The 25,158-nt window shown below is 54.1% G+C and overlaps 6 protein-coding genes across 6 annotated transcripts; 4 read left to right on the top strand and 2 right to left on the bottom strand.

The window, feature by feature from the left end:
- Positions 1–223: 223 nt before the first annotated feature.
- Positions 224–2,914, top strand: ACET3X_008701 (uncharacterized protein; the record flags this gene model as incomplete). Its single annotated transcript, XM_069454903.1, has 1 exon — positions 224–2,914. One exon carries the CDS (start codon positions 224–226, stop codon positions 2,912–2,914), a length of 2,691 nt encoding a protein of 896 aa, XP_069304303.1.
- A 756-nt stretch (positions 2,915–3,670) lies between these two features.
- Positions 3,671–8,666, bottom strand: ACET3X_008702 (uncharacterized protein). The gene is made up of 4 exons (XM_069454904.1): positions 8,380–8,666; positions 7,091–8,324; positions 6,929–7,037; positions 3,671–6,877 (listed from the first exon to the last, which is right to left on the bottom strand). The coding sequence occupies exons 1-4, from the start codon at positions 8,523–8,525 to the stop codon at positions 6,780–6,782; spliced, it is 1,587 nt and encodes a 528-aa protein (XP_069304304.1). The 5' UTR covers positions 8,526–8,666; the 3' UTR covers positions 3,671–6,779.
- Positions 8,667–9,772: 1,106 nt separating this feature from the next.
- ACET3X_008703 (uncharacterized protein) lies at positions 9,773–13,980 on the bottom strand. Its single transcript, XM_069454906.1, has 6 exons — positions 12,927–13,980; positions 11,828–12,744; positions 11,128–11,779; positions 10,904–11,077; positions 10,741–10,852; positions 9,773–10,684 (listed from the first exon to the last, which is right to left on the bottom strand). Exons 1-6 carry the CDS (start codon positions 13,860–13,862, stop codon positions 9,990–9,992), a joined length of 3,486 nt encoding a protein of 1,161 aa, XP_069304305.1. The 5' UTR covers positions 13,863–13,980; the 3' UTR covers positions 9,773–9,989.
- Positions 13,981–16,041: 2,061 nt separating this feature from the next.
- On the top strand, positions 16,042–17,337 carry ACET3X_008704 (uncharacterized protein; the record flags this gene model as incomplete). Its single annotated transcript, XM_069454907.1, has 2 exons — positions 16,042–16,093; positions 16,146–17,337. 2 exons carry the CDS (start codon positions 16,042–16,044, stop codon positions 17,252–17,254), a joined length of 1,161 nt encoding a protein of 386 aa, XP_069304306.1. The 3' UTR covers positions 17,255–17,337.
- Positions 17,338–19,365: 2,028 nt separating this feature from the next.
- Positions 19,366–20,649, top strand: ACET3X_008705 (uncharacterized protein; the record flags this gene model as incomplete). Its single annotated transcript, XM_069454908.1, has 1 exon — positions 19,366–20,649. The coding sequence occupies one exon, from the start codon at positions 19,366–19,368 to the stop codon at positions 20,647–20,649; it is 1,284 nt and encodes a 427-aa protein (XP_069304307.1).
- An 850-nt stretch (positions 20,650–21,499) lies between these two features.
- ACET3X_008706 (uncharacterized protein) lies at positions 21,500–24,256 on the top strand (the record flags this gene model as incomplete). The annotated part of the gene is made up of 1 exon (XM_069454909.1): positions 21,500–24,256. The coding sequence occupies one exon, from the start codon at positions 21,500–21,502 to the stop codon at positions 24,254–24,256; it is 2,757 nt and encodes a 918-aa protein (XP_069304308.1).
- Positions 24,257–25,158: the final 902 nt, after the last annotated feature.

Raw genomic sequence — 25,158 nt, forward strand, 5'->3', positions numbered from 1 at the left:
ATGTCCATCCGCCTGTACGCGACTTCCGCATATCCAACACCCTGGCCGCGTATGCTACTCGGGTCTGCTACGTCGCCTTGATTGCTTCTTCCCCAGAAGCTCTACTTCGCTCCCAACTCTCCTCCAACCGCCTCTTCCACACCTCTCGCAACCCGCGCTGCGCCGACTACCGCGCAAGCTTCACCACATTAATCACATCCAGCCTGCGCCAGCACCGCCAAATATGGTGCGTCGAAATTCAAACGACCCCGACGACGTCGTGCCAGCGCCCCTCTCCAAGGCAGTACCTCCATACCCTACGACACCCTCCGACGAGCACCCGCCTGCGTTTTCCGTATCTCCAGACCATGGCGTCGACGCACCCAGCACGAGCAAGTCGCCCGCCTTCAACATCAAAACGCCAGAAGAGACCCGTCTGCCCGACGACAGACACAACAGCGACTCTGACTTTAGTGACGACGAGTGGAACCAGTCCGACGATGACTTTGAAGACGTCAACTATAACGACGTGCCTGCCGCGCTGAAGCCGGCTGCCGGAAAGAGGCCCCCTGTGCCCTCGACTACACACGTCACCGGTGGCCTCCCGGATGCCTTGAAGCCAGGGCCACCACCCGGAATACCCATCAAGCGCTCGCAGGACAGCATGTCGCCTATGCCTACCGGCGCCAGTGCCGCCTCGTACAACGGCAGCACTGTGTCCGAGCAATCAACCGGATCCATCCCGCTCAAGACCAACAATCCCTATCTCAAGATGCAGACGACCGGCCAGAGCGGATGGGGCGATGAGAGCAGCGACGCCATCTGGGGCGACGCGCCGAGCCAGGCATACAAGTACGAGGCACCCGTAGAGCTGCCGGCGTTCCAAACGCCAAGTACGCCTTCTCACGAGATGAAGAACTTAGGGTTAGATGACCACGCCCAGCCAGCACAGTCGAAGCCGGCAGAAGAGCCGCCTGTGATTGCGGTCAACTCGCCCACCCCTCGGTCGGAACATCCCGAGGCGTCTTTTGATACAAACCCATGGGAGCCGGTCTCGCACGATGGTCGTGCTGAGACTCCAGCATGGACACCGCCGCCGCCTCCAGCAGGCTTCCAGAATACAAACTCGTATACTGCGCCAGCACCACTAAGCGATGCCGCCGTTCAGAACACAAGCTCGCACACTGCGCCTGCACCCATCGTCCCGGAGAATACGCACATCATAGATCCGACGCCTCCACACTACACGCCGAACGAGACACCGCCTATCTTGGAAGGACCTCCGCCAGCCCTTCCACCACGTAGATCGCATGAAGACATGGCGCCCACCATGGCGCCCAGGCCCATCGATACAACTGCAGGCTCTGCCGTTGCGCCAGGCCCAGAGTCGCCAAACACTCGGATGGAGAGACAGCGAAAAGAACACTACCAAATCAAGCACATCCGCTGGCTCGACCACAACACCCAAGATATGCGTGTTTCGCCCATCCTGACGCAGAACCTCAACGGTCCTTGTCCTTTGCTTGCGCTCGTCAACGCACTGGTCCTCTCCACCCCTGCCAGACTCGACACCGCTCTCGTCGAGACACTCCGCACGCGCGAGACAATTAGTTTAGGGTTACTCCTCGATGCCGTCTTTGATGAGCTCATGTCCGGCCGACGAGGCGACGCCGCGCAAGCCTTGCCCGATGTGAGCGAGCTATACAAGTTCCTCCTCGCTCTCCACACGGGTCTCAACGTCAACCCCATGTTCGTTCCGGACTCAAACATCCCGAGTGACGGCCACACTACACTCACAAACCGAGCTGGCGCGTTCGAAAACACTCAGGACATGAAACTATACCGCACCTTCAATATACCTTTGATGCACGGATGGCTGCCAGAGGCTGGAAGTGATGCTTACGCTGCTTTCAATCGCGTTGCGCCGAGTTACGAGACTAGCCAATTTGTGCAGTTCCAGGAGGAGGAGCTGAATGCAAAGTTGGGCGCTGGCGAGAGTTTGAATGAGGATGAGCAGCAGATGTTTACGGACATTCATGCTATCAAGGAGTTTTTGATGAGGTGGCCAACCCAGCTTACAGACCATGGTTTGAGAGTCATCCGTGAGAACCTCCAGCCAGGTCAAGTCGCCATCCTATTCCGAAACGACCATTTTTCCACACTGTGCAAGAACCCGCGAAACGGGGAGCTGGTTACTCTGGTCACAGATCAGGGGTATTCGACGCACGATGAGATTGTCTGGGAGAGTCTGACCGATGTCAATGGCCAGGGTAGCCAGCTCTTCTCCGGAGACTTTCGAAGCGTGGATAACAGCACGGGCAATGCCGGAACAGCAGCTCAGGAGCAGCCCCACGACTACGACAACGGACAAGGCTGGACCACCGTACAAGGCCGTCGCGGCAACAACCCACAATCCAACGTCCCTCAAGACGCCGACATCACATCCCCCGAAGCGCTCAGTAGAGCCGAGCAAGAAGACCACGACCTGGCCCTCGCGCTCCAACTCCAAGAAGAAGAAGAAGACCGCCAGCGACGCGAAACCGAACAAAGAAATCGTAATTCCGCGGCCCCGCCACCACAGCCGCCCCGTAACCAAGGCAATCCTGTTATCCCCCCACGCAGAAATAACATCGCGGGACACCGTCCTGCAGGCGAACCTGCGCCGCCGCCACTATACGAAGAGGCGGTGCAAACACCACAATACAATCCGCCAGCGGGCCATCCAGCGAATCCCGCGGCGCCGGTGCCGGGGCAGGGCGGCAGTGCGTTTCAGGCGTCGAGTGGTGCGGGGATGAATGGGCTGCCTGGTGGTGGTGGTGGGCGTCCCCTTTCTAATATGATGCCTGGGGGACGGACGGGTGGACGGGGTAATGGAGGTAGGAGGCAGTCGCAGGGACAGCAAGGGGAAGATCGGGATAAGTGCGTTGTTATGTAGAATAGAGCGATTTCGCTGCAGTTGTGGTGGGCGATTGGGAAGGTTGGGGGGTGGGAGCCGGGGAAATTGGTGGGAGACTGGGAGACGGTGAGGTTGACGAAGGGGGAGGGGGGAGATGGAGAGGAAGAGGCGGGGAAGGGACATGAAGAGGAGGATGTGGAAAAGGGAGAGGGAGAGAGGGAAGAAGAAGCCGAGAAGAAACGGGACTGAGATGTGGTTTTGGTGACGATCATTTTGCTGACTTTTTGTTTTCTCTCGTTAGGGATGATGATGATGATTTGGTCTGTCGGTGGTGTACGATGAGTTAGTGGGCAATGAGGATGTGAACAGGTATGCGGATGAGGACGAGGATTGGCGTTTGGCGGAGTACGGATATACCCGTTTTCTGTTTCCTTTTTGGATGTTGTATTACCAGGTATTCTTGAATCAAGACTGCTGCAACTTGTCACACTTGCTTGTACATGTATAGCTCGACATGTCTTTTGAAGTTGAACAGCGTGGTATCATATTTTTTTTTCATTCTAGGAAGTTAGAGGGACCCAAGATTTCTCCGCTCACATCTGCACTACAGTCCTCGCCACTTGCGACATTACACATTGAAATGCATATCCCAATCCATTCTCTCCACCCCAATCCAACCAACTACGGTGGAACCTCCTCCACGTAACCCATTTCCATCTCCTAGAGCATACAACTCACCACCTTCCCCCCTTATGCGACCTCAGCGCCCCCAACTGCCTCACCCTCTCCCTACTCTCCATACCTCTAAGCTCCCTATCCCACTCCTCCCTTTCTTCCTCTCTCCCACGCCTCTCCCCCACTCTACCCTTCGATCGCCGTGTACGCAATTCCCGTTTCCATCCCGACCCCGACCGCGTCGTACTCCCTTCCAGCACAACCGCTTTGCTGCGATTAAATCGTGGATAGATCTCCTCCTCATCGTCATCGGATGATTCTTCTTCCTGAGCTGCGCCCTTGCGTGACCGAGCGAAGGCCCATAGGTCTGGAGGTGGTTGAGTAGCTTGGCGTTCGGAGGAGGTGGCGGCGTATCTGTTGTAGCGGGGTGGGGGGATAAGGATGGAAGATGGGCGGGGTGGGCAGCGGGGTGGTGAGGGACGGTGTTTGGCTAGGGTGGTTTGGAGAGAGGAGAGTTTGATGGGTGGGTGAGTGGGTGGAGATGAGGATTGAAGTGATTGGGATGGCTGGCGCGTGTGCTCGGGTGTTGGTGTGGTTACGTCTTCATCTTCGTCGTCGTCGTTGTAGTTGTCTTCGTACTGGGAGCCGTGGATCTGAGCCTCTTCGTCGTTGGAACTGGAAGCGCAGATGACCTTGTCGTGCTCGTCGTGGCCATCCTGTTCGACCCCCGTGGCGATACTACAACGCCAACTCTTCGTGCTGCTCCCTTCGCCTCCGTCCTGCTCTTCCTCGTTCTCCCCACCTCCCCGTAAAGCGGGATGCATAAAACCATTCACCACCAAGCCATTATCCTTCACATCAACCACCGCTACATCGTCCTTAGGATCAACCGCCAGACCACCCTCTTCCTCTTCATAAACGACGTTTTGTCTACCCCTATTCCCCCGACTTGCGAATGCAGTGTTACTCCCACTGCCGCCGAGTCGCATCTCCGCCCTCTTCCTCTCCATCATCTTCAGTTCATCGGCCCAGCTACTCAGATCCTCAATACTAGGACCCTGGCGACGCGTGCCACGTTCCTGCGGACTAATCAAGGAACTTTGTCTGGTCGACGAGACACTGTTGTTCGAAGTCTCGACACTAAGACTAGGACGGGATCCCGTCGTCACGTTACTGCGACGTATACTGTGCCCACTGTATGAATAGCTGGTCGAGTACCTGGGTCTACGAGCCTCAGCCGGGTACGAGTCGACATGGCCATGGGTATGTGGATCAGACGATGCAGCGCCGGCTAAGAGGTTCGAAAACGTATATGTCCGGTTACGAAGCGGTAGCGTGTCGTGGGCGTTCGTGGGCTTGACAAGACTGCTAGACGACCGCTGGGAGAACGCAGTATCCAGATCTGAGTCCCGGCTACTGCTGTATGCCGTCGAGCTGTTCGTCAGCGGCACATCGAGCGTCGATCCACTCCAGCGCTCGTCGGCCGTCTCAGCGCTATTCCTACCGCCCAGGCTCCTGAGAAAGTTTCCGTAGTCGTAGCCTTCGTCGTCGCTATCTTCTCCATCTCGCTCCCTCTTTCTCTCCATTTCCATTTCGATATCGCAGACAGCCTTTGTTGCCCAGGCCAGTCTAATACCGCCCTCTCCAACCGCGATATCCCTTCCCTTCCTCCTCTCGCGATTCATCCGCAGCAAATCGCGCTGAGCCTCCAATATCGTCATCAATTCCCCCGTGTTCTCATCACGATTAACCCAAGCATCCACATCCCTCAACATCCTTCTCTTCGTAATCCTATACTGCCGCAAACCCTCCGCCTCATCATCCGCATACCGCTCAAGCTTACTCGGCAACATTTCATCAACATGACCCGCCACCGGCCCCGCCATCGCATAGCTCGCCAACGTAAGTTCAGCAGCCATCAACGTATCTCTCGGGCTCACCATCGCCGGATGAATAACATCATTCTCCGCGCTAAACGAACGCCGCAACGCATGTCGACTAGCACACAACTGCAGCGCCAGCTTACTCACATCGCTCCTAGCATCTTTATACGCCGCTCTAGCGCCAGCCTCAATGCACGTACCTGGCTCCCACTGTTCGCCCAGTGCACCCGTAACAGGCGTCGTCGCACTCGGCGTCCCGGCCGCAGAACTTCTAGGCGTGAGAGAAGCCCAGTGCCCGCCTTCCGCGAACGCGTTCTTGACAGGCCCAGATGTAGCGGACAGAGGCGTAACCGGGCCTGCGGAGACGACATCCCAGCGTGGCCGCGGTGTACTCGGTGACCCGGTGTCGATACGCGGGAGGTACGCTGGACGCAGTGGGTGCGCGCCCGTCGGTGCAGTGAAGGACGAAGAGGTGTAGAGTCGTAAATGGCGTCCGTCGGGCGTGGGAATGGAGTGGTACGGTCTAGGTCGTGGACGACAACCTAGGACCATCATGTGGTCTTCGCGGTTCACGCGCTCTATGCATTTCAGGACTTGGTTCCATTTAGCTGTGGAGAAGTGGGCGGTGGTCCAGTGTCGGACTTCCTCCCAGAACCTGGCGTGCTGCTCTGGAGTTAGACCTTTTAGGCCTGCGGCCTCGTGTCTGGCGATGAGCTGGCCGGTAATGGGGGAGATTGCGCTGTCTGAAGGGGCGGTTGTGATGCTTGGCATGTTGGACTTATCGCATGGCGGGTGTGGTTGTGGTGAGTGTGGTAAGTGCGATGGAGGCAAGAGTGGAAGAGCCCAGGCAGGGTGATTTACAGCCATACGCGTCGTGAAAAGACCGACGGGTGTTTGGAAGGAAGGTGACAGCGAGATTGGACATTGCGGGTGATTTATTGCGTGGCGCGACTGTCACACGCAAGGAACGGAAAGCAAACGCTCAAAGACCAACTCGAGGTAAACAGACTCGGTGAAGAGAAACATTTGTGGATACGACGCAGAGAGTATCCCTGCAAAGGAAACAAAGTTCAAGGTTGGAGACGCGAAAGTGAGACGTAATATTGGAAACGTGTGAGCAGTCGAGAGAATCTTTTTATCCAGTTACTCTGGAAGTGAAGTTGCGAAACGAACATCGTCACTCTCATCGCAACAGCCGCATACTACAAATCGTAACGTTCCGGTGCTCAGAAAACACCCGCACAAGCAGAAAATCGAAAGCAGACAGACATGTAAATATAATTGACCCAGAAAGGTTTTCCAGGTGGTATCCAACCTTTTAAACTCCGCCACTGCAGATGCGACATCTAGTCTAAGAAGGTAAAAAGATTTGTATGTACAACATTGAGAGCGCGATCGGCTTCGCGCTCTTCAATGACACAGGAGATGTTGATTTCGCTGGCACCTGGAGAAAGTCAGCGATCTGGTAAGTGTGGTTGTGAGTAGCGCGCCGTACCCTGCGAGATCATCTCGATGTTGATGTTGTTTTCGCCCAAGACGCTGAAGAATCTACCAGAGATACCAATCATATTCTTGAGCTGTTTACCGACCAAGCTCACAATGGCCTGCAGACATGCGTCAGTATACATCTCGTGCATGTCTTACAACAACAACTTACCATGTCAGGTACAATGTCAATAGTACCGAGTTCTCCGAGGTCTTCGACGGCGCCCTGGAGATCCTTGCTCTGGATCTTGTACTCGTCCTCGCCGCCGCCACTCAAGAGCGCAGACTCAGAGTGCAGCGCCATGGACACGTGGACCTCGGAAGAGGAAATGAGATCGACGGACAAATGCCAGCGGTCCAGGATGCTAAAGATGTTCATCAGGAATCCGTGAGCGCGCGTACGCTTGTTACTGTGTACGTTCAGGACAACAATGTTGTGCTTGATAGTCACAGCCGTAGGCCTTTTTGGGCCCTCGAGCTGCGTAAGCAGGCTGGCGGACCTGGTACGGAATAGCTTCCCGTCGTGGAGGGGTGCGCGGTCGTTGATCGAACCAGGGTCATCGGGGAAGATGACGGTGCCGGCGTTGCGCGGGTTCATGACGTTTTTGATGCGGATGGGGATGCGGGCGCGGATGACCTGCTCCATGGTGAAGGGATGGATGACCTCGGATCCGTAAAACGTCAGCTCAGCGGCCTCGGAGGGCGTGACGGTGGGTAGCAGCGCGGCGGTAGGGACCTTGCGCGGGTCGGCGGTAAAGATGCCATCGACCTCCTTCCAGACCTGCAGTTCCTTGGCCTTGGTGCCAACCGCTACGAGGGCAGCGCAGAGGTCGGTGTAGCCACGGCCGATGGAGTTGAGCAGTCCGCCGGGAATGTTGCCAAAGTAGCCGGTGATGACGGGGACCTTGTCGCCGCATGCTGCCACTTCTCTGCCCAGATCCTCGGCCAGCTCCTTGTAGAACATGTCGTACAGGCCGCCCTTGACGGGCGCACTGAACTTGACGACGTCGCTCAGATCGACAAACTGCGCGGGCGTGCCGCGGTCATTCAAGAGGGCCGTCATGTACCGGCAGCTCAGCTTCTCGCCCTTGCTGATGATCTTGTCCTCGGCGCGGTTCGTCACCTCCTCCAGGTGCTGGGCCGACTCGAGGATCTTGATCAGACTCTCGCACTCGGCATTCACGTCGTCGATGTAAGCCGCCAGAATGTCTGGGTTTTTCAGGACGTCCCTACCCGCCTGGACGTGGTCGGCGCGGACGGCCTCGACAATGTCGTCGTAACCGCGGTGGTTTGGTTGTTCGGCAGCACGAGCGGCGCGGAGGAGGCGGTTGGTGGTTCCCTCGAGCTTCGTGTTTGAGCTGCGTGCGGAGCAGACGATAGCCGTGCGGTTCGTCTCAAGGCCAGCTCTGGTGTCCGGTCAGTGTCTGTCTCTCGTCTCGTGCGCGTTGGCATGCGACCTACTTGACGATGCCCGCTATGTTCTCCGCGAACTTGCCCACGCTTGTACCCCCGAACTTGAGCACCACCCAGCCGCCCGGCAGGTGCTTCTCTTCCGTGTGAGCTATCCGCTCCGACTCGTGTGTGGTTCCATTTGTGTATGCAGACATATTTGCGGTGGTGGTTGTGCTTGTATCAATCAATTGGTACTGTGTGGTTTCCTGCTGGTTGGTATAGGGTTGGTGAGAGTGGGAGACGTCGTGTCTATATGGTATGACGTGTGCAGAGCAGAGCAAAGTCTGGAGTAGTGGAGAGCGTGTGAGGTGTGAGGGAATTCTCAATGTCTTTTAGTGGGGCCTGAGTCACAAACTTGACCACTCGCGCCGCAATCGGCTGCACCGCCCGCCCGCGAACCACGACACCACAACCCTTGGACCGGTACAAGCAAAACTCCACGGCACGGGTCGGCGCATGCATTACTCCTCTCGGTAACCAATCATGCTTCTGCAACTCTATTACTCCGCCCTGCACCGCATTCTCTGCCATCCGCGCTGAGACACGGCATCGTGACACGTGACAGCTGTCGTCGCGTGTCGGCGCCTTGATATTCTGCCCTTGTCCGCGCCCGGGAGTCGCGAATCTGGGCCCTCGGCAGTTGGCTCCTTGCCTGGCCTCTCCATCCCGTGCGTTGCATGTGCAACGCGACTGCAATCACGCCAATTTCTAGTCGTCTCTCATCCACAGCAGATGACCTGAAGGGACTATACTCACGTTCGCGAGCTCATGTTGCAAACGCGGATCCTCACCAACGAGATGCGGACCCTCACGAGCCCACGAGAAAGACACGGAACCACACGCGGAACATCATCGTCGACACGATGCGGAACCTCATCCACCACACGCGGAGCTTCACCAATGAGACACGCATCTCGCCGGAATCAAGATGCAGCTATGGTCGCACGTCCATGGCACTTGCGCTTCCTACCAATATCAATCCCAGTCCGAGATTCAAGCGAATCTGGTCCCAAGATACCCCTCTACAGCAGAACAATCTCCGTAAAACCTACGAGGCACTTCTTGACATCACTAGAGCATGGCCATGTCGACCTTCTAGCTTCCCTTTATGCAGCTGCTCCGTCCCGATAGTTTCGGGGGTGGCTCGCAATATGCTGCCAACCTCTTACACCATGAGCCACGAGACCTGCACATCACTAACCCTTGGCATTTCGTACAAGCGCAAGCTGCGTATGGCGGAGAAAACACCGAAACGGAAAACTGTCGTGTGAGTGGTGTGCTAGCACGTACGATTGATGAAAGCATCCGCGACAGCACTTGGCACAGTCCACGCAATACACTACTGCTCGACCTGAGTCTGGTGATAGGTAACTGGTGCGCTACCGGAGCGTCATATTTGTTGTTCTCATCCGAAAGAGCTAATACCAAGTACTAAGTACCCTGGTAATCACCTCATCTATCTTCTCGCTCAGCCTTTGCACAATTAGGAGCAATGCTTCCGGCTCTCAATTACCCTGACAAGCAGTTCCAGTGTAACTCCCTGGGCTGAGACTCAGCCATTCTAACCCAGTCAGTCCACTAACAAACCAATGCCTAGAGTATCAACCCCTCTCCCACCGCTACGCCCTAGCCGTTTTCCTCAACGTCTTCTGTATACAAGCACAAAGCTCCGGTATCCTGAACGGCTTACTAATCACATCATCCATGCCCGCCTTGAGCGCCACCTCTACCTGCTCACTCCGCACATTGGCCGTTACTGCTATAACAGGTACATGCGCTCTGACCACACCCTCGCTCTGCAGCTCCCTGATCGTCCGCACACACGTCAATCCATCCATCACAGGCATCTCCCAGTCCATCAGGATGAGCGCGAGAGCCTGCCCAGACCCATCAGATATACAGTACTTTGTCGTACGCAGATACTCGAGTGCTTCCCCGCCGTGATTCGCTACCGCGACTTTCATACCCGTATTCCGCAGCTGCTTGGCCAGGACACGCTGGTTGACTAGGTTATCTTCTACGATGAGCACGTACAAGTCCTCATGCGGTATGTCGTTTGCGAGCACGGCTGGTTCGAGCGACTCCTCCGCCTCATTGCGCGCCCGACTCAATCGCAGCGTTTCCTGTGCACGTATGCTCAGACTGACAGCCGCATAGCTCTGTGTGCGGTTGAAGTCGGGACGCAGCGTGCTTCTGCGGCTCTTGACGTAAAAGGAAAAGGTGCTGCCGACGCCCGCTTTGGACGCGAAGCCAATGGCGCCGCCGTGCATTTCGGTGAGGCGGCGGGAGATGAAGAGACCGAGGCCGGAACCGCCTATTTGCTTGTTAGCAGAATGTCTTTGTCTGTCTTCTTCTAGATGGGATGGGTACCGTAGTCGATGTGTGTTCGTGGCGAGGTTTGCGAAAAGCGGGCGAAGAGGAGCTCGTGTTCTTCGTCGCTGAGGCCGCGACCCGTGTCCTGTACTGAGAAGATGACATAGATCTTGAAGTGTTAGCAGTAGCTCTAGCACGTATTGCTTCAATGACAGCTTACAATCTCGCCCTTTTCCCAGTCTGCTTGTAGCGTCGCTGCCTCGGAAGCTTCCGACGTGCGAGAGAACGGCACGCTGAAGCTGTGCGTGGGCTGCTCAAGAGAGATACCCAAGCTCACAGAGATTTGCCGTATCTCCTCGAGCCGCGTGAACTTGATGGCATTGGTGATGAGGTTCTTTTCCACCTGTTTAGCTCTCGCCACTTCTATACACATTGCGCACTTACAATGAGTATTTGCAACACCCTCGTCGGATCAAGCGACACACGGTCCACGCAAATCTTGTTGCACGATTCCTCGAGCTGGAACTTCAAATCCACGCCTGCGGACCTGGCTTCGCCGTCAAACATCTTCACCGCGTCTCTGGCGATGGAATCAAACTTTACGTCGACGGGCGTCATGACAAATAATCCAGAGTCGAGTTTAGACATGGTCAGCACGTCGTCGACAATTGTCTTCATATGCTTCGAGCACTGCACAATCGTCTCCGCCGCATCCACCGTCGTCTCCAAGATACTCTGGTACGCCTTCTTATAATCCGTCGACTTTCCAAAACTCTTATGCGCCGCGATAATGCTATCTGCGCATTGCACAATCGCAGAAAGCGGGTTCCGCATCTCGTGGGACGTGGTGTCGATGAAGTTTTCTAGACTGCGCTTCGATTCTTGGGCGCGTGTGGCTTGTGCTGCTTGCAGCTTCTCGCCCCATTTTTGCTGGCTGATGTCGGTGCAGCAGCCGATGATTTCGATGACTTCGCCGTCGGAGTTGAGCTCAGGGAAGATGGAGGTTATGACCCACATGGGCTCTTGCTCGGGGTATAAGTCGTCGAGGTTTTGGCTGGGTGCGTTCCAGCGTTTCTTGAGGCGCAGCTCAAAGGATCTGGTGGGTGTGAGCTTCGTTATCCAGCGCGAGATGGATGTGACTTACTGGTGCTGTTTGGTCTTTATCAGTTCTTCAAACTTTAGCTGCCCCATCTCGACAAAATCGTCGTCGATGAGCATCTTCCATGCGTCGTCAAGACCGATCGATGGGTCTACAGGGCCAAGCATCTCGAACCAGGCTTCGTTTCTGTATGAGTAGACGCCATCCATACCTATCAGGAAAATACCAATATCCGCGCGCTCCGCAAAGCGTTTAAACTTTGATATATTCCGCTCAGACTCTTGCTGAGACAGCGTCAACTGGTGTTTGAGCTGGAATTTCATAGCTTCAGCATTCGCAATCGTCCGCTCTCGGCGCCCGATATCCTCTTCATGGAGCAGAATCGACGTCAAGCACGTAGACAACAGTCGGCTAGCAACTAGAATAAACTGGAGATAGTCTTCGTCAAACGGACGCCGAGGATTAATGCCAATGACCATGAAGCCGAGAATATTATCCTTCGACGACGTCGGATTCAATAGGCAAATAGCCGCTGCTCGACACGGATCACCGAAACCTTGCCAGTCGACATCTTGCACCAAGGCCGCAGCCACAGGATCCTGATCGAAACGAATAATTATCGGCTTCCGCGCCGCAAGGGCCTGGCGAAAGTACGGCGTAAATCCATGGTCTTGTTGGAAATCAAGATGATCAGGACCTGCTGGTGAACCTTTTGGCAGACCGAAGGAGCCGCGCAGCTTGCAGTGTTGCTGGTTCGTATCTGAGAAGCGTGTCCGGCTTGATTCTGAACCGTGGCCGTCGGCTTCGGCGGAATATAGGAGAGCAAAGGGAACGTCTTTGTCGTTGCGGGCTAGAACTTCGGTTGCGAGGACCCAGTAGGTGTCTGTGTTGCGTGCTCGTGGTATTTCCTCGCTCAGCTCTAGGAGCGTGCGTGAACGTCTTTGCGTGATGACTTGCTTGGTCTATGCGTTTGTTAGTGATTTTCATGGCGGCCTTCAGTAGGTGGAAGTTATTTCTGGAAACGCAAGCATGTGTTTCCATAGTTCTTCCAAGTGGCGTGAGGTTTTTGCTGTCTGGTGATTCCACGAGTGTCGAGGACGAAGCGGCAAAAGAAGAAAATGAGGCCATGAAAAGCATAACTTACCGTCTCTACCAAAGGCTCGTAATGCCCCACCGTAACACCCTCGGAATCAAATATAGGTATAAACTTTAAAGAAAAGTATGTTTCTTCCATGAAGCCGTTCCGCACCATATGTATAACCGTGTTCGTCATCTCTACAGTCTCTCCCGCGAGATTCGCTTCTATAATGGGGTCAAAATACTCGGACCAGACCGAAGCAAGAGCGACACGAGCACTCATTCCCATGCAAGGATGAAAGCCGCTCAAGAGCTCAATCTCTGCTTCGTTGTAGATCATGATCAGATCTGGTCCGTAAAAAACTACCGCAGGCCTTGGATCCTGCATGACGAGGTTGGCAATGCTTCGTAGTTGCGCTGACCAGGATGACATGGGTCCAAGAGGAGTGGAAGCCCAGTCGATGCTGCGCGCCCATGCCGCGTGTGGTGTCAACCGCAGAGGCGGAAGCTCGTCTGTCCAATCAAAGTTTGGTGCTTTTGGTTTGGACGTCTTTCGACTCAGAGGCATCATTTCGGAGCCTTCGCTCCCTGCGTACATAGTGGTGGGAATACCGCTGATGACGTTCCACCGGTCGGCCACGTGAACTCTCATCCAGTTGAATCCGTGGTAGAGAAGAGGTTTACTCGTCGTGTCATGTTCCAGAGACCAGCTTCGGAACTCGGTGAAAAGAGCATGTTCGTTCTCGTTGGTACTAGATGCGCCGTCATCGCGTTTTAGTTGTTGCAACAGGCCTCCAGGGTCGGTCGCGGCCATGGCCAAATTCCAGTATTCCAAAAGACATCCGTTCTCAGCGGTCAAGCCATCTGGCGAAGTATCGACAACAAAGGTTGGTCGTGGATCCAGTTGTAGCAAGTCCAGCATGCCGACATGATGCAGGGGTGACGTGCCATTCTGAAATGTTGGTTCGAGAGGTCGCTGGTCGCGTAAAGGCAAGGCCGTCATGATTGGGCTGATCCTGTCGCTGCATGTGGCCGCCTGTCCTCCTCTTGCGCGGTCACTATTGATGATAATGCCGTGTTAGATTTTATTCTTGTCGCAGCCATGTGGAAGTGGTGTCATAGGATTCTAGGTGGGCTTGGAAAAGTGGAATAGATCTAGGGGCCTAGGCCGGCTATGTGGATCAGCCGCATTGCCACCAGCCGGGTTTAGCGCCGATTCTTCGCGGTATCTCGAGGACGCGTCCATCTTCTGAATAGTAGTACATCTTCATCACCTACCGTCTTCAAATTGCTGTTATCATTTGCGAATTTTTTTACTAGCGAAATTCGAAAGGCGCGATGGGTATAAATATTAGTTTGTTGCTTACTGACGATAACATCCGATGACGTCGCTCCTCGGCCAGGGATCCCCGCTCCACCACTGCGTCACGCCTTATCGGTTGTAGGACACCTTGAGGTGAACTTTGAGTTCTGACATAAGCGCCTCTCACTTTGCAGCGTCATCCTTATCGGTGGTAGGGAGTACGGCACAGCGATAGTCATCTGGGGTGGCGTTGAAGAAGAAAATTGGCAGCCACAACACGCCTATGGCAGGGCTAATCTCATAGCTCGCCATGAGATTCCCTGTCAACCGAACCTTCAACGGACTTCATGCAGCTCAGCTTCAGCATAATGCGTGTCCAGATCGGTAAACAAGGCCTTTTACTGATCGTCAATCCCGCATAAGGCTACGCGAGGTCGCTACGCCGGTGTATGATCACACATCTTGCTACTCAGCGTCGTCGATATGCTTAACAGATGGAAATTCACATACCTCCGCTGTGATATTTATCATCGCCATGATCGTTACTGGGCCGGTGGTCGCCGAGCCCGTCATAACAGCCTGGGAGATGGAAGATTTAGAAGCCATTCTGAGTGAATACATTAAGTTGCCAGTTACGAGGTACAACATACCCGCACCAGCCAGTAGGTTGACACCGACCGTCAACACTCTGAGCCAACAATCGCACCCACACCCAAGGGCTTTTGTACAAGTACACAAGGAAGAATCGACGTAGTTGTAGCCCTTGCGGCCGCCGTTGTTGGGGGATATCGATCTTCTGGTGTCTGCGACGTCGTCGAAAAGCTGATGCGACCAAGGGACCTGATATCGTGATATCAGAGGTGGAAGATCAAGATCATTTGCATACTGGGCGCAAATGGTACTTTGGTGGGCGATGGAGATGCGAGGTTGATACCCAAGCGACCCCCAAAAAAGGAGCTTGACTCAAAAGCGGTGGACGTCGTCCCTGAGCCACCGGCTGAACTGGAACCACATGAACCTGACTCCGATATCACAGGAAACGAGGACGGCAGATCTCTTGAGCGGGTGTGGTATAGTTCCACATGGCTCTGGCTTTGTCCATTTCCGGTCCACCAGCAAACTGCAGCGAAAATTACATGGTGTCCCCATCCCCTTTGGCCCAACACGGTGCGCAATCATTGCTATGGCACGCCGATTTGCGAGTTTCATGTCCTCAACCGACCGATTGGGTCGCTTGCACAGCTTGCACATGATATTGCAACTCCTGTCGCAGCGGCCTCTTCGTCTCCTTGTGGTGTAATGAGATTGCGATGGCGATGTTGGGTCTGTAAGGAAGAAAACGCACTCATGTCCGCCTTGGTTCCAGTAATCTCCGTTGCGGCCTCGCGAATCACGGTGAAACAAGCTTCTATGAGCAGGGAGCGTTTCATGAATCCTTCATCTACAAGCCGCCCGCACTAGCCTCGAACAAGCCGAAAACGGGTCTGACTATGACCCGTTTCGGTTTAGTGCCGCCGTCGCGAATGTTTCAAACCGGACTTTCCATCACCAAACGGCTGTCATGCCATCCGACGTCCTGTCAAAACTGATCAGGCCTGCAGGTACGGCTTGCGCGATACTCAATGTGGTTGCGCGCGTTTCCTGGATATTGACGATGCGATGTGTTCGCGCTGTCTAGGAGCCGAGCTAGGCTTTGGAGGAGTATCCGCCGAGTCAAGTGGGATTCTTATATTGTCTGCTGGATCCCGTTGTGCCAATCTCTTCTTGTTGTTCCATCGCTCACTACAGTCATTCATTCTTCGTCTTCGTAGTATCTTCCTTCGTTTTCATCAACTTACAGCTGGTCTCTGTTTCTTACCTTCCAAACACATACTTCAGAATGTTTGCCAAAACTACTCTTATGAGCGCGCTGCTTAGCGCTGCATCTGCTGGTAAGCTTCTCCCTGTATTGTGTACGAGATCAGGTACTGACCATGGCTCTAGAAATCCTCTGGGATGGCCGCTTCAACGACATGACCTCCTCCGCCGAGCTGTCCGAATGGTCCTTCTCCAACCCCGTCGGCAGCTACCAATACTACATCCACGGCTCCGGTCCCGTCACCGACTACGTAAACCTCGATGCCACGTACAAGAACCCCGCCGATACTGCTTCGGACCAAGGTGTCAAGATCACCATCGATGAGACCGCAAAGTGGAATGGCCAGACCATGCTGCGCACCGAGCTCATTCCCGAGACCAAGGCTGCCATCAACAAGGGCAAGGTCTACTACCATTTCTCCGTCAAGACAGCGGCTGAGAACGCGCCGACCGCCACCAACGAACACCAGGTTGCTTTCTTCGAGAGCCACTTCACTGAGCTGAAGTATGGCGCGTCTGGATCTTCCAACACCAACCTGCAATGGCACGTTGGTGGCGTCTCCAAGTGGGATGTTGAGCTCGTCGCAGACGAGTGGCACAACGTTGCTTACGAAATCGACTTCGATGCTGGTTCCGTCTCGTTCTGGCACTCCACCGGCGCTGATGAGTTGAAGCAGACCGCTGGTCCGTTCGATGCGAGCACCCAATCCAACGGTGCTGACTGGCATCTTGGTGTCCTAAGGCTTCCGGGCAACGCCGACAAGGACGGTGCTGAGGACTGGTTCTTCAGCGGCGTATACATTGAGGACGGTGAGCTCACTACCACGATTGGGAGTGGAGCTGCCGCTCCGGCCCCAGAGAAGCCTGCTGCTAGTGCTGCTGCGCCTTCCAAGATCGCTTCTTCTGCTGCCCCTGCTGCTACTTCTTCCAAGGCTGTCGTTGCTCCGGCCTCTTCCAGCGCTGCGCCTATCCAGACTCCCGTTGCCTCATCCGCGGCTCCGGCCTCTTCCGCAGCTGCTCCCGTCGAGACTCCGGCTGCTTCCTCTTCTGCCGCCGCCGTTTCCAGCGCCGCTCCCGTTGAGACTCCGGCCGAGACTCCCGTCGCTTCGCCTACCTCCGCTGTAGCTCCCGTCGCTACTCCTACTACCGGAGCCGGCTCTGACGCCAAGCTCCCCGAGGAGTTCACCATCAGCGAGTTCGTCGCTTGGCTCAGGGCCAGGACTGGCAAGAACTAAGCACGCATCATGTGCGCGCTCTGCCTTGAGTATTCAGCCAATTGGCATCTTGTACATTCATGTAGATATCTTTTCTCTTCGCTAGCTATTGCAATATATTATTCGCAATCCTTTTCCTATATGTTTGGCCACTGAGAATGGTGGTTATCGCTAGTCAAGTCCTAGACTAGGTCACTTGTCGAAGGTCTAGTGAGAAGAGTCTTGATGCGTTGTTTTCCAAGCTTACGTTTTCCACCAGAAGCCCTTGTCTCTCTCGGTTTTCTTTCCTTACGACCACTCCTACGTCATTACCCTTGTCGCACACAAAGTCTGGACTCGGGTGAGATTATCCCTAGACCCCTCGCGAAGACAACACCAAGGCCTACAATTCCATATATGAAACCTCATGGAATCGGACAGACCGAGACTTCGCCGTGTACTCGGTTGGAGATCAGAAGCTATAGGGTAGAGTCCAGCTCATGCGGAATACTTTGACCCGCATCATGCGACGTCGATGTAGAATATCTCCGAATGATGCATATCTGCAGGAGGCTGACAAGAAATGCTAAGATGGCGGTTTCAAGTCGTTGATTTCGTCCGAGAACCAGTGGAACAAGGATCACTGACTTTAACGCTCGACTGTTGACCCTGTGCCGGCAGTCAATACTAAGAGGCTTCCAAGGTCTTGTCGTACTGCAGACATCGGAGTGGTGTAAGTGATTTGGCCGTTCGAATATGCCTACGGCCGAATGGTACCCTTGAGAGAGCGGCTTGCATTTCGTTCTGGGATTATGTGTAGATATAGACACTGGCGGTCTCCCGAGTCTCGAACGATTGTTGGCGCTTCCTAGGTTGCTTGGTAAAAGTGGACGAATCTCGGTGACATCTTGTCCCGAGGTAATATACAGTCGTCGCCCCTAGTTCAATTGCATGGAAGAAAATCAGGCCTTGGCAGGCGTCAGGCCTCTGGAATAACCTGCAATAGAGGTTTTTCTAAAATCTGGGGTTTCTAAAGCGTACAAGGGGAGCTTATTAGACGTTGGGATGTCTTAAAAAGGTTAAGAATTACCTCTGTAAATTGCTGCTTTTTGGCACCAAGCAGTTGAACTGGGGGAAGGCTGTACGCATCATCTGTATTCTAGACACCTAACCATGATTGATTCGGAACTATCGAGTTTTGCATTTCAAGACTAGAATCTGCGAGGTAAGCACCGATCTGCCGGGGTGATCCTGGGGTACATGGTGAGACGCGCATCGTGCGAAGCGGTGCACTACCGGTAGTTCACTAAAAAGGTCCGATCGGTCTGGCTGCAGCCAAGTCTGGGGAAGACCTCCAGTAGATTCGTCGCGATCTCAACAGAGCATCAGGCATAATCGTCGTGCCACCCGGGGCCAAGAGCGACCCAAGATGAGAGAAGACATTGTTCGCGACCCTTGTCCGCAAGGCGTTTGCCGACAGCATGCTAAACATAGTCAAACCGAATGCGGCGGACCTCAACGTCGGCCAAATTTCAATGACCCCAGACCCAGTACCGTCAGCCTTAGCACTCGCAATACAGAGCCTCATTTTACAAATCTTAGAGGGGAACCGTATTTCCAGAATACGACCGCATCCGCATACGTAAGGCAACGTGCGCAACGGCTTTGCACGCGGACATCAACGAATACAAGGCGTCCGATCGCAAAACCCACGCTATGAACCCAAGTACGGACATCATGTGGGCATCTCCAGGGGATCCGTGAGGGCCATCTGCCGTGTAGTCCAGGCCCTCAGACCCTACACTCAACACTAAAGAGATTCGCCGCACGGAGAAACACAGAGAAGACTAAGGCTTTGCTTGCGGTAAGTGTCAGAAGTGCAAACTTCCGCACCGTATCAAAGCTGCAGCTTCACGGGAGCCGCGAGGCTCCGAGGCCAGAGCAATGATGGTAGGAATGTGTATATAACTCAGCAGGGAGATGCAGTTAAGAGGCATCAATCACGAAGAAGCCACCTCTTTGGAACACTTACTACTCTGCATCCTTCCCAGTTACTTCTATCTGTGATAGTTGGCATAAGAGAGTATCTTTCTTTGAACTATTGTTACCACCGTTCTCTTTCTCTTCACGATACACATCACAATATACCCACAATGTCTGCCCGCACCATGATACGGCGACCAGCAACGGTCCGCACTCTCTCTCACGCATCCACACGCACCATTCCTCTCCGCCGTCTGGCAACAATGGCCAATACCAAGATCGGTAGCATGCCACCCGGTCACAAAGCGGTAGTGGGCCACCTCCAGACCTTCGAGCTGCCCGAGTCATTGAGCGGCAGTGCCTCCGACAAAGCGCTAGGCAAGAGCATGATCGACGCATGGAAGCGCGACGGCATCCTGCAAATCTCAATGGATCCCATCAACCGCAAGCTCGCTGACGCGGCCTTCCTGACAAGCAAGAAGTTCTTTGCCCTCGACCATAAGGAGAAGGCTGCTTGTCTCGATGACCAGAGTTTCGCGGGCTACATTGCTTCTGGCGAGGAGATTACGGATAACATCGCTGACTACAGCGAGATCTTCACTGTCACAAAAGATCTCGCACTGTCTGATCCCCGCGTCCAACAGAAGTGGCCATGCCATGGCCCGTGTCCATGGCCGTTTACGCAGATGAAGACCATCATGCAAGCGTACATGGACTACCTCGGCGAGAGCGGCGAGAAGATGTTGCAACTCATCGCTTGGGGCCTTGGTCTCAAAGACGGAAATGCTCTGACAAGATACACCCAAGATGGCTGGCACCACATGCGCGTCCTGCGCTTCCCTCAGGACAACAAAGTCAACGGCAAGGGTAAAGCAGGTCGCGGCATTGGCTCGCACACTGACTACGGTCTTCTTGTCATTGCCGCTCAGGACGATGTAGGCGGTCTTTTCATCCGCCCTCCCATCGAGGGCGAGACATACGCCAACTGGAAGGAGACAGCCGCAGGCAAGAACGAGGATGCTGATGGTTGGGTCTACGTCCCACCTGTTCCTGACGTTTTCACTGTCTTCCCAGGCGATATGATGCAGTACATCACCAACTCTTTCCTACCCTCCACTCCCCACAAAGTCGGTCTTAACACCCGTGAGCGCTTCGCTTTCGCCTACTTCCACGAGCCTAATTTCTCGGCTGTTATGAAGCCTCTGCCTGGATTCGAGGCAGGTCCGGAGCCTACCGAGGGCATTCACTATGGAACCCATTTCACCAACATGTTCATGCGCAACTACCCGGAGAGGATCACCGCTAACCGCATGAGGGCTGAGGGCAGGATGGCGTTGTTGGAGTCGCCCAACCTGAGGTGGAAAGATACGCCTGCTATGGGTGCGCAGGATGTGGATGTAGACAGCACTCTCCCCGCGGTTGAGTCCATGAGCGAGAAGAGGCAATCCGCCTGACGGTCATCTGTGGATGCTTTTTGTTTCCCTCAAGCATTTTATTTTTAGCGTTTAGATTAGGATACCGGCGTTATACATCTGTAGTATGGCTGTTGTTACAAATCAATATTTACCAAGTTCGTCTCATGACAGTGCCGACAGTTGCAAGTGATGACTTCATCTTTGCATCTTGACATACATACTGTAGAATCTTATTGCTTAGCGCTAGGTATGCCTTGGTAGACTGCTTTTATTTGCGGTACGTCTCTACATGAGAACTTCTTTTATGTAAGGGGCGTATGGATTTCGGAAGTCGTGAGTGGCTCGTCGGTCTTTGGTCATCACTATACCACCAGGGCATGGTTGATTGCCTCAGTCTACCAGGCCAAAAAACTGCCCAACCACCCTGGGGTCGTTCAAAACAATGAGTCAGGTAATGATCTGAAATTGTTTGCTGTAGTCAGTATAACACTATGTCTTGAGCGTTCGGCTTACCATTGCACTCTCCGTCGCGACTGATTTAAGTACCACTGAAGTGATGAGTGTTCCTTTGTACCAGATTCTAGCACACCTTATAAGTCTATCTCGCGCATCTACCACTTCTATATTCGCAATATGAACAACTGAAATCACATTGGATAACGCTTTCTGGGTCGTTTAACTCAGGTTCCGCGAAAAGCTCGGATCTTGAGTGTATACCTCTAGTGAATCCCACGATAGTCATGCGCCGACGTCATGGCAGTTGCGCGGTGCGTGAATGACCAGCGCAACCCCAGATCTCAACACTAGTCGGTTCCTTTGACCATCTACTTAAATCTACCCATCGACTCACCACCTCTTTCTAACCACACCTTGCGTTCCACTCACGACCATGTTGAACACAATGATTGTCAAAACAAAGGCGCCGCGCAAGAATGCTAACACGACTATCCCCAGGATAGACATTCACCAGCACTACGCAAAGTGCAAGATCGATCGCGAGAACATCGCACGCCGCCAGGAACTATCCGAGGAAGCGCAGATCAAACGTTTCCGGGAAAAGTCCGCGCACCAGGACAAGGCCGCTCACATCGAGAACCAGCTTCCACGCTACTGGACCCCGGGAGACAAGGTTAGTATCCAGATCAACATGAGAGAGGATGCGGATGCTAAAAAGATACAGAAGCAAGTGGCTGCCCGTATCGCCGTCGCAAACAAGACGATCTGGGAAACAGCGTTGGTTGCAGTCGCGAAAGACAACCCGATTGCCACGTCGAAGACAACTTCCAACTCTTACAGCAATCTCGACAAGTCGAGCCCTGAGCCGGAGAGTGACAAGCGGAGCGCAAGTCGCGAGACCGCCGAGACCTCGCACTATGGAAGCTACTACGGCGATACAGCGGGCAAGCTCAGTAAGCTGTTGGTCCTGCTCAATGGCGAGTGCATGAACCTGCACGACGAACTCAACAGTACGAGGCAGCAGTTGAGCGAGAAGCACGCTGAATACGAAGCACTCGAGCACAAGTACGCCAAACAGCGCGGTCAGCGCATCAACGACAAGCAGCTGGTGGATCACTGGGCCCAGGAGGCCGCTGACGCAGAAGTTCACTGCGAAGAAGTCAGTGACGCCAAGCAAGCCCTGGAAATCCGTCTTGTCGATGCAAATGAAAAGCATCGAGTCGACCTCGAAGCAAAAGACTGCGAAATCGAGACGTTGAAGGCAGAGCATGACCTCGTCGTCAAAGCCAAGGACGTAGAAACCGAGAAGTGGTACCAAGCCAGTCTCCAGAAGGAATCTACGTACCAGAACAAGTTCGCAAAGCTGGTTGCCGAACGTGAGGAAATTCAAGCCAAGGCCATCCGTGAAAAGAGGAAGATCTGGAAAGCCAGCAGGAGCAAGGTTGACGATCTGAAAGAGAGCCTTGAAGCATGGAAGACAAAGTACGACCAGATGTCAGCCGACTCTGATGATGCTACCGCCAAGAACGAGGAGACTATCATCAGCCTTGTCGCACGGAACCAGCAATTGGAGTTGGAGTATGGAGCCATGAGGCAAGTGCTACAAGAAAATTGCACAAGAGGGTCCGACCTACACCTGCTCAGCCAAATCATCGAGGCGAGTACCGCAAGCAAAAAGGAGTCCAAGGACCTTCGAGCGACGGTGAAGCGGCTAGAGGAGCACATTGAGAATCTTCTCGATATTATCCAGAACCTTCAGAATGTCTGCGCACGACATCGAGAAGCCGAACAGGATATGCGAGCTGCATCGAAACGTGCCCACGATATTGTGCAGCTCTTGGAAGACAAGCTAGCACTCACGAAGACTCAACTTCGCGATGCCACGAATCAGCTGGAGAAGATTCAGCAAGGCGCTATTCCAGCAGGCGCCCATTGCACCGCGCTCGATGCGCTTGAGCAAGAAAATGAAGACTTGCGAGAAGCACTTCAAACCGAGCGGAATGACAAGATGGAAATACAAGCCAAGCTGGATAAGCTTGACAACGAGAATCTCGGTCTTTCCATCGAGTACGATAGCATTGAGGCTGAGCTGATTGAGCACAAGAAGTCCAGCAGTACGCTTCGCGATAGCACAGAGGCGGCGATGCATGAGCTCAACATGCTCCGAAAAGTGGTCCAAGGTCAGCAAGGTGCTCTCGGTGAACAAGATCATCATGAGCTACTGAGTCTGGTGAGCAGAACCACGGAAGAGAACCGGGGCCTTATTGAATCAACAGCAAGGATGGAGGCAAGGGTTCAGGAGATGGAGCAGCATAGCGCGACCATCGAAGACAAGTCCGAGAGCGAGGTGATGAAGGCCAGGGACAACAGTGAGTTTTGGTTCCACCTCTACTATAACGAGGCCGTTTCGACTACGGAGCTTTTACATGCTGAGATTGCCGCCCTCAAAGCAGAGAAAGGTGAGCGGCATTTTGTCGAGTCAGCTCCGCCCGCGAACCCAGTCGTGTACGACCGGAAGATGCTGCCATGCGCTACCATGTACGGTCTTGCGGGCATCCCGGCTCATTTGATCACCTCGGCTGTGTGCGATGCTGAGGGCGTTACACACCTCTCGGCGACCATGGAAGCTTTGCAGATGCTACGACCTCTGGGTTGGCAACCAGTCGCTGTCGCGGGTAAAGTCTGGCTATCGAAGGTGGTAAAGCCATTGTCCGAGAATGATGCCGCGAACCAAGTCCAGACCAGCCGTCATAATGGGAATATGAGTGGCACAGGATCTGGACAGTCCTCGATGAGCAACACCTACAGGCCACGCAACCACCCCACGACTGTTAGCTCTATGTTCTACCAAGGTCTGCCGACGGACTGTTCGGAGATGCCAACACCATCTCCGATGGACACTCCAAACGAACAATTGCGTGGTTTTGTCATTCCGGAGCGTGGCGACCAAGTTGTGGCCAGGCGCGAAACCACGCGATCAACCACAAAGCAAACCCCAGAGCCAAAGCCTCGAGCTGCACACCGAGCTGCGGAAGCCTTCGCCATCGACGCACCGCGAGCACCCGAGTGGCAAGCATCGTGGCTGAAGATCGATAGCAGGATGACGCGAGAAGCGTGGGAAGACGAAGAGCTTGACTACGATTTCAAGGTCAACTGGATCAGGCTCAACGTCATGAAAAAGGGCCATTGAACCACTGGTGATGCGCACTGTCACACTGAACGAACAGTCCGCATTATTTGGACGCGACGAAGGCGATAGTGCAACCAGCGGGTGGCGACGCGACGCGATAAAGCCAAGATGACATGATCGTGGGATGAACAGGCATGCAAACAGATAGTTGCAAATAATCAGAGGGACGCAGAGATACCCGGGCCTTGAAGGATATATATATGGTAGGATGGGATTGTTAATGATGAGGAAGGGTGACAGGCGAGGTGGCCTTCGCGCGCGGAGTTTCTGCCCATGATCGCGCTAACTCCTTCGGGGCAACATCTGGGGATCCGAGGATGACACATTTGATCGGCGTCGTACATATCAACGTCGTTTCATCTTCTGGAGTTATTGTTACCAATTATAATAAAATGCCATGAACATAAGCCGTTTCAATGCCCTTGCGCTGTGCACGAATGATCGCTTTACTATATGAGCCTGCCATACTCTTCTTCCACGACCCCACACTTTCCGTCCACAAAATCTCCACATCTACGCAAGGACACGTATCACAATGGCGCAATAGAACACATCTCTTATTATATGGCGTTCAAATCACTGCACTAAAAATACAGTGCGCAGCCTCGCTTTAGCAGGACGGTACGTGTCGCGATGGACGACGTCATCAATTCTCTCACCAAACGGCCACACCGCCGCTGCTACGACGGAAGTGCAATGATAGGACCACAGCTTGGGCACATATAAACCTCGCATTCAAGCGCTTTCTTGAACTCTACATCTCTGCAAGCAGCTGGACGATGCTCTGCCAGGAGCGTGAACTTTTGACGCGACAATATTGCTCTCACTTTCAAACCGCGCCGGCCACTGAAACGCCATCGCGCACAGCATGCCCAGATAAATGAACAAGTAACGCCATATCG

The sequence above is a fragment of the Alternaria dauci genome, chromosome 8, assembly GCF_042100115.1.
Source record: "Alternaria dauci strain A2016 chromosome 8, whole genome shotgun sequence".
Classification (NCBI taxonomy): Eukaryota; Fungi; Ascomycota; class Dothideomycetes; order Pleosporales; family Pleosporaceae; genus Alternaria; species Alternaria dauci.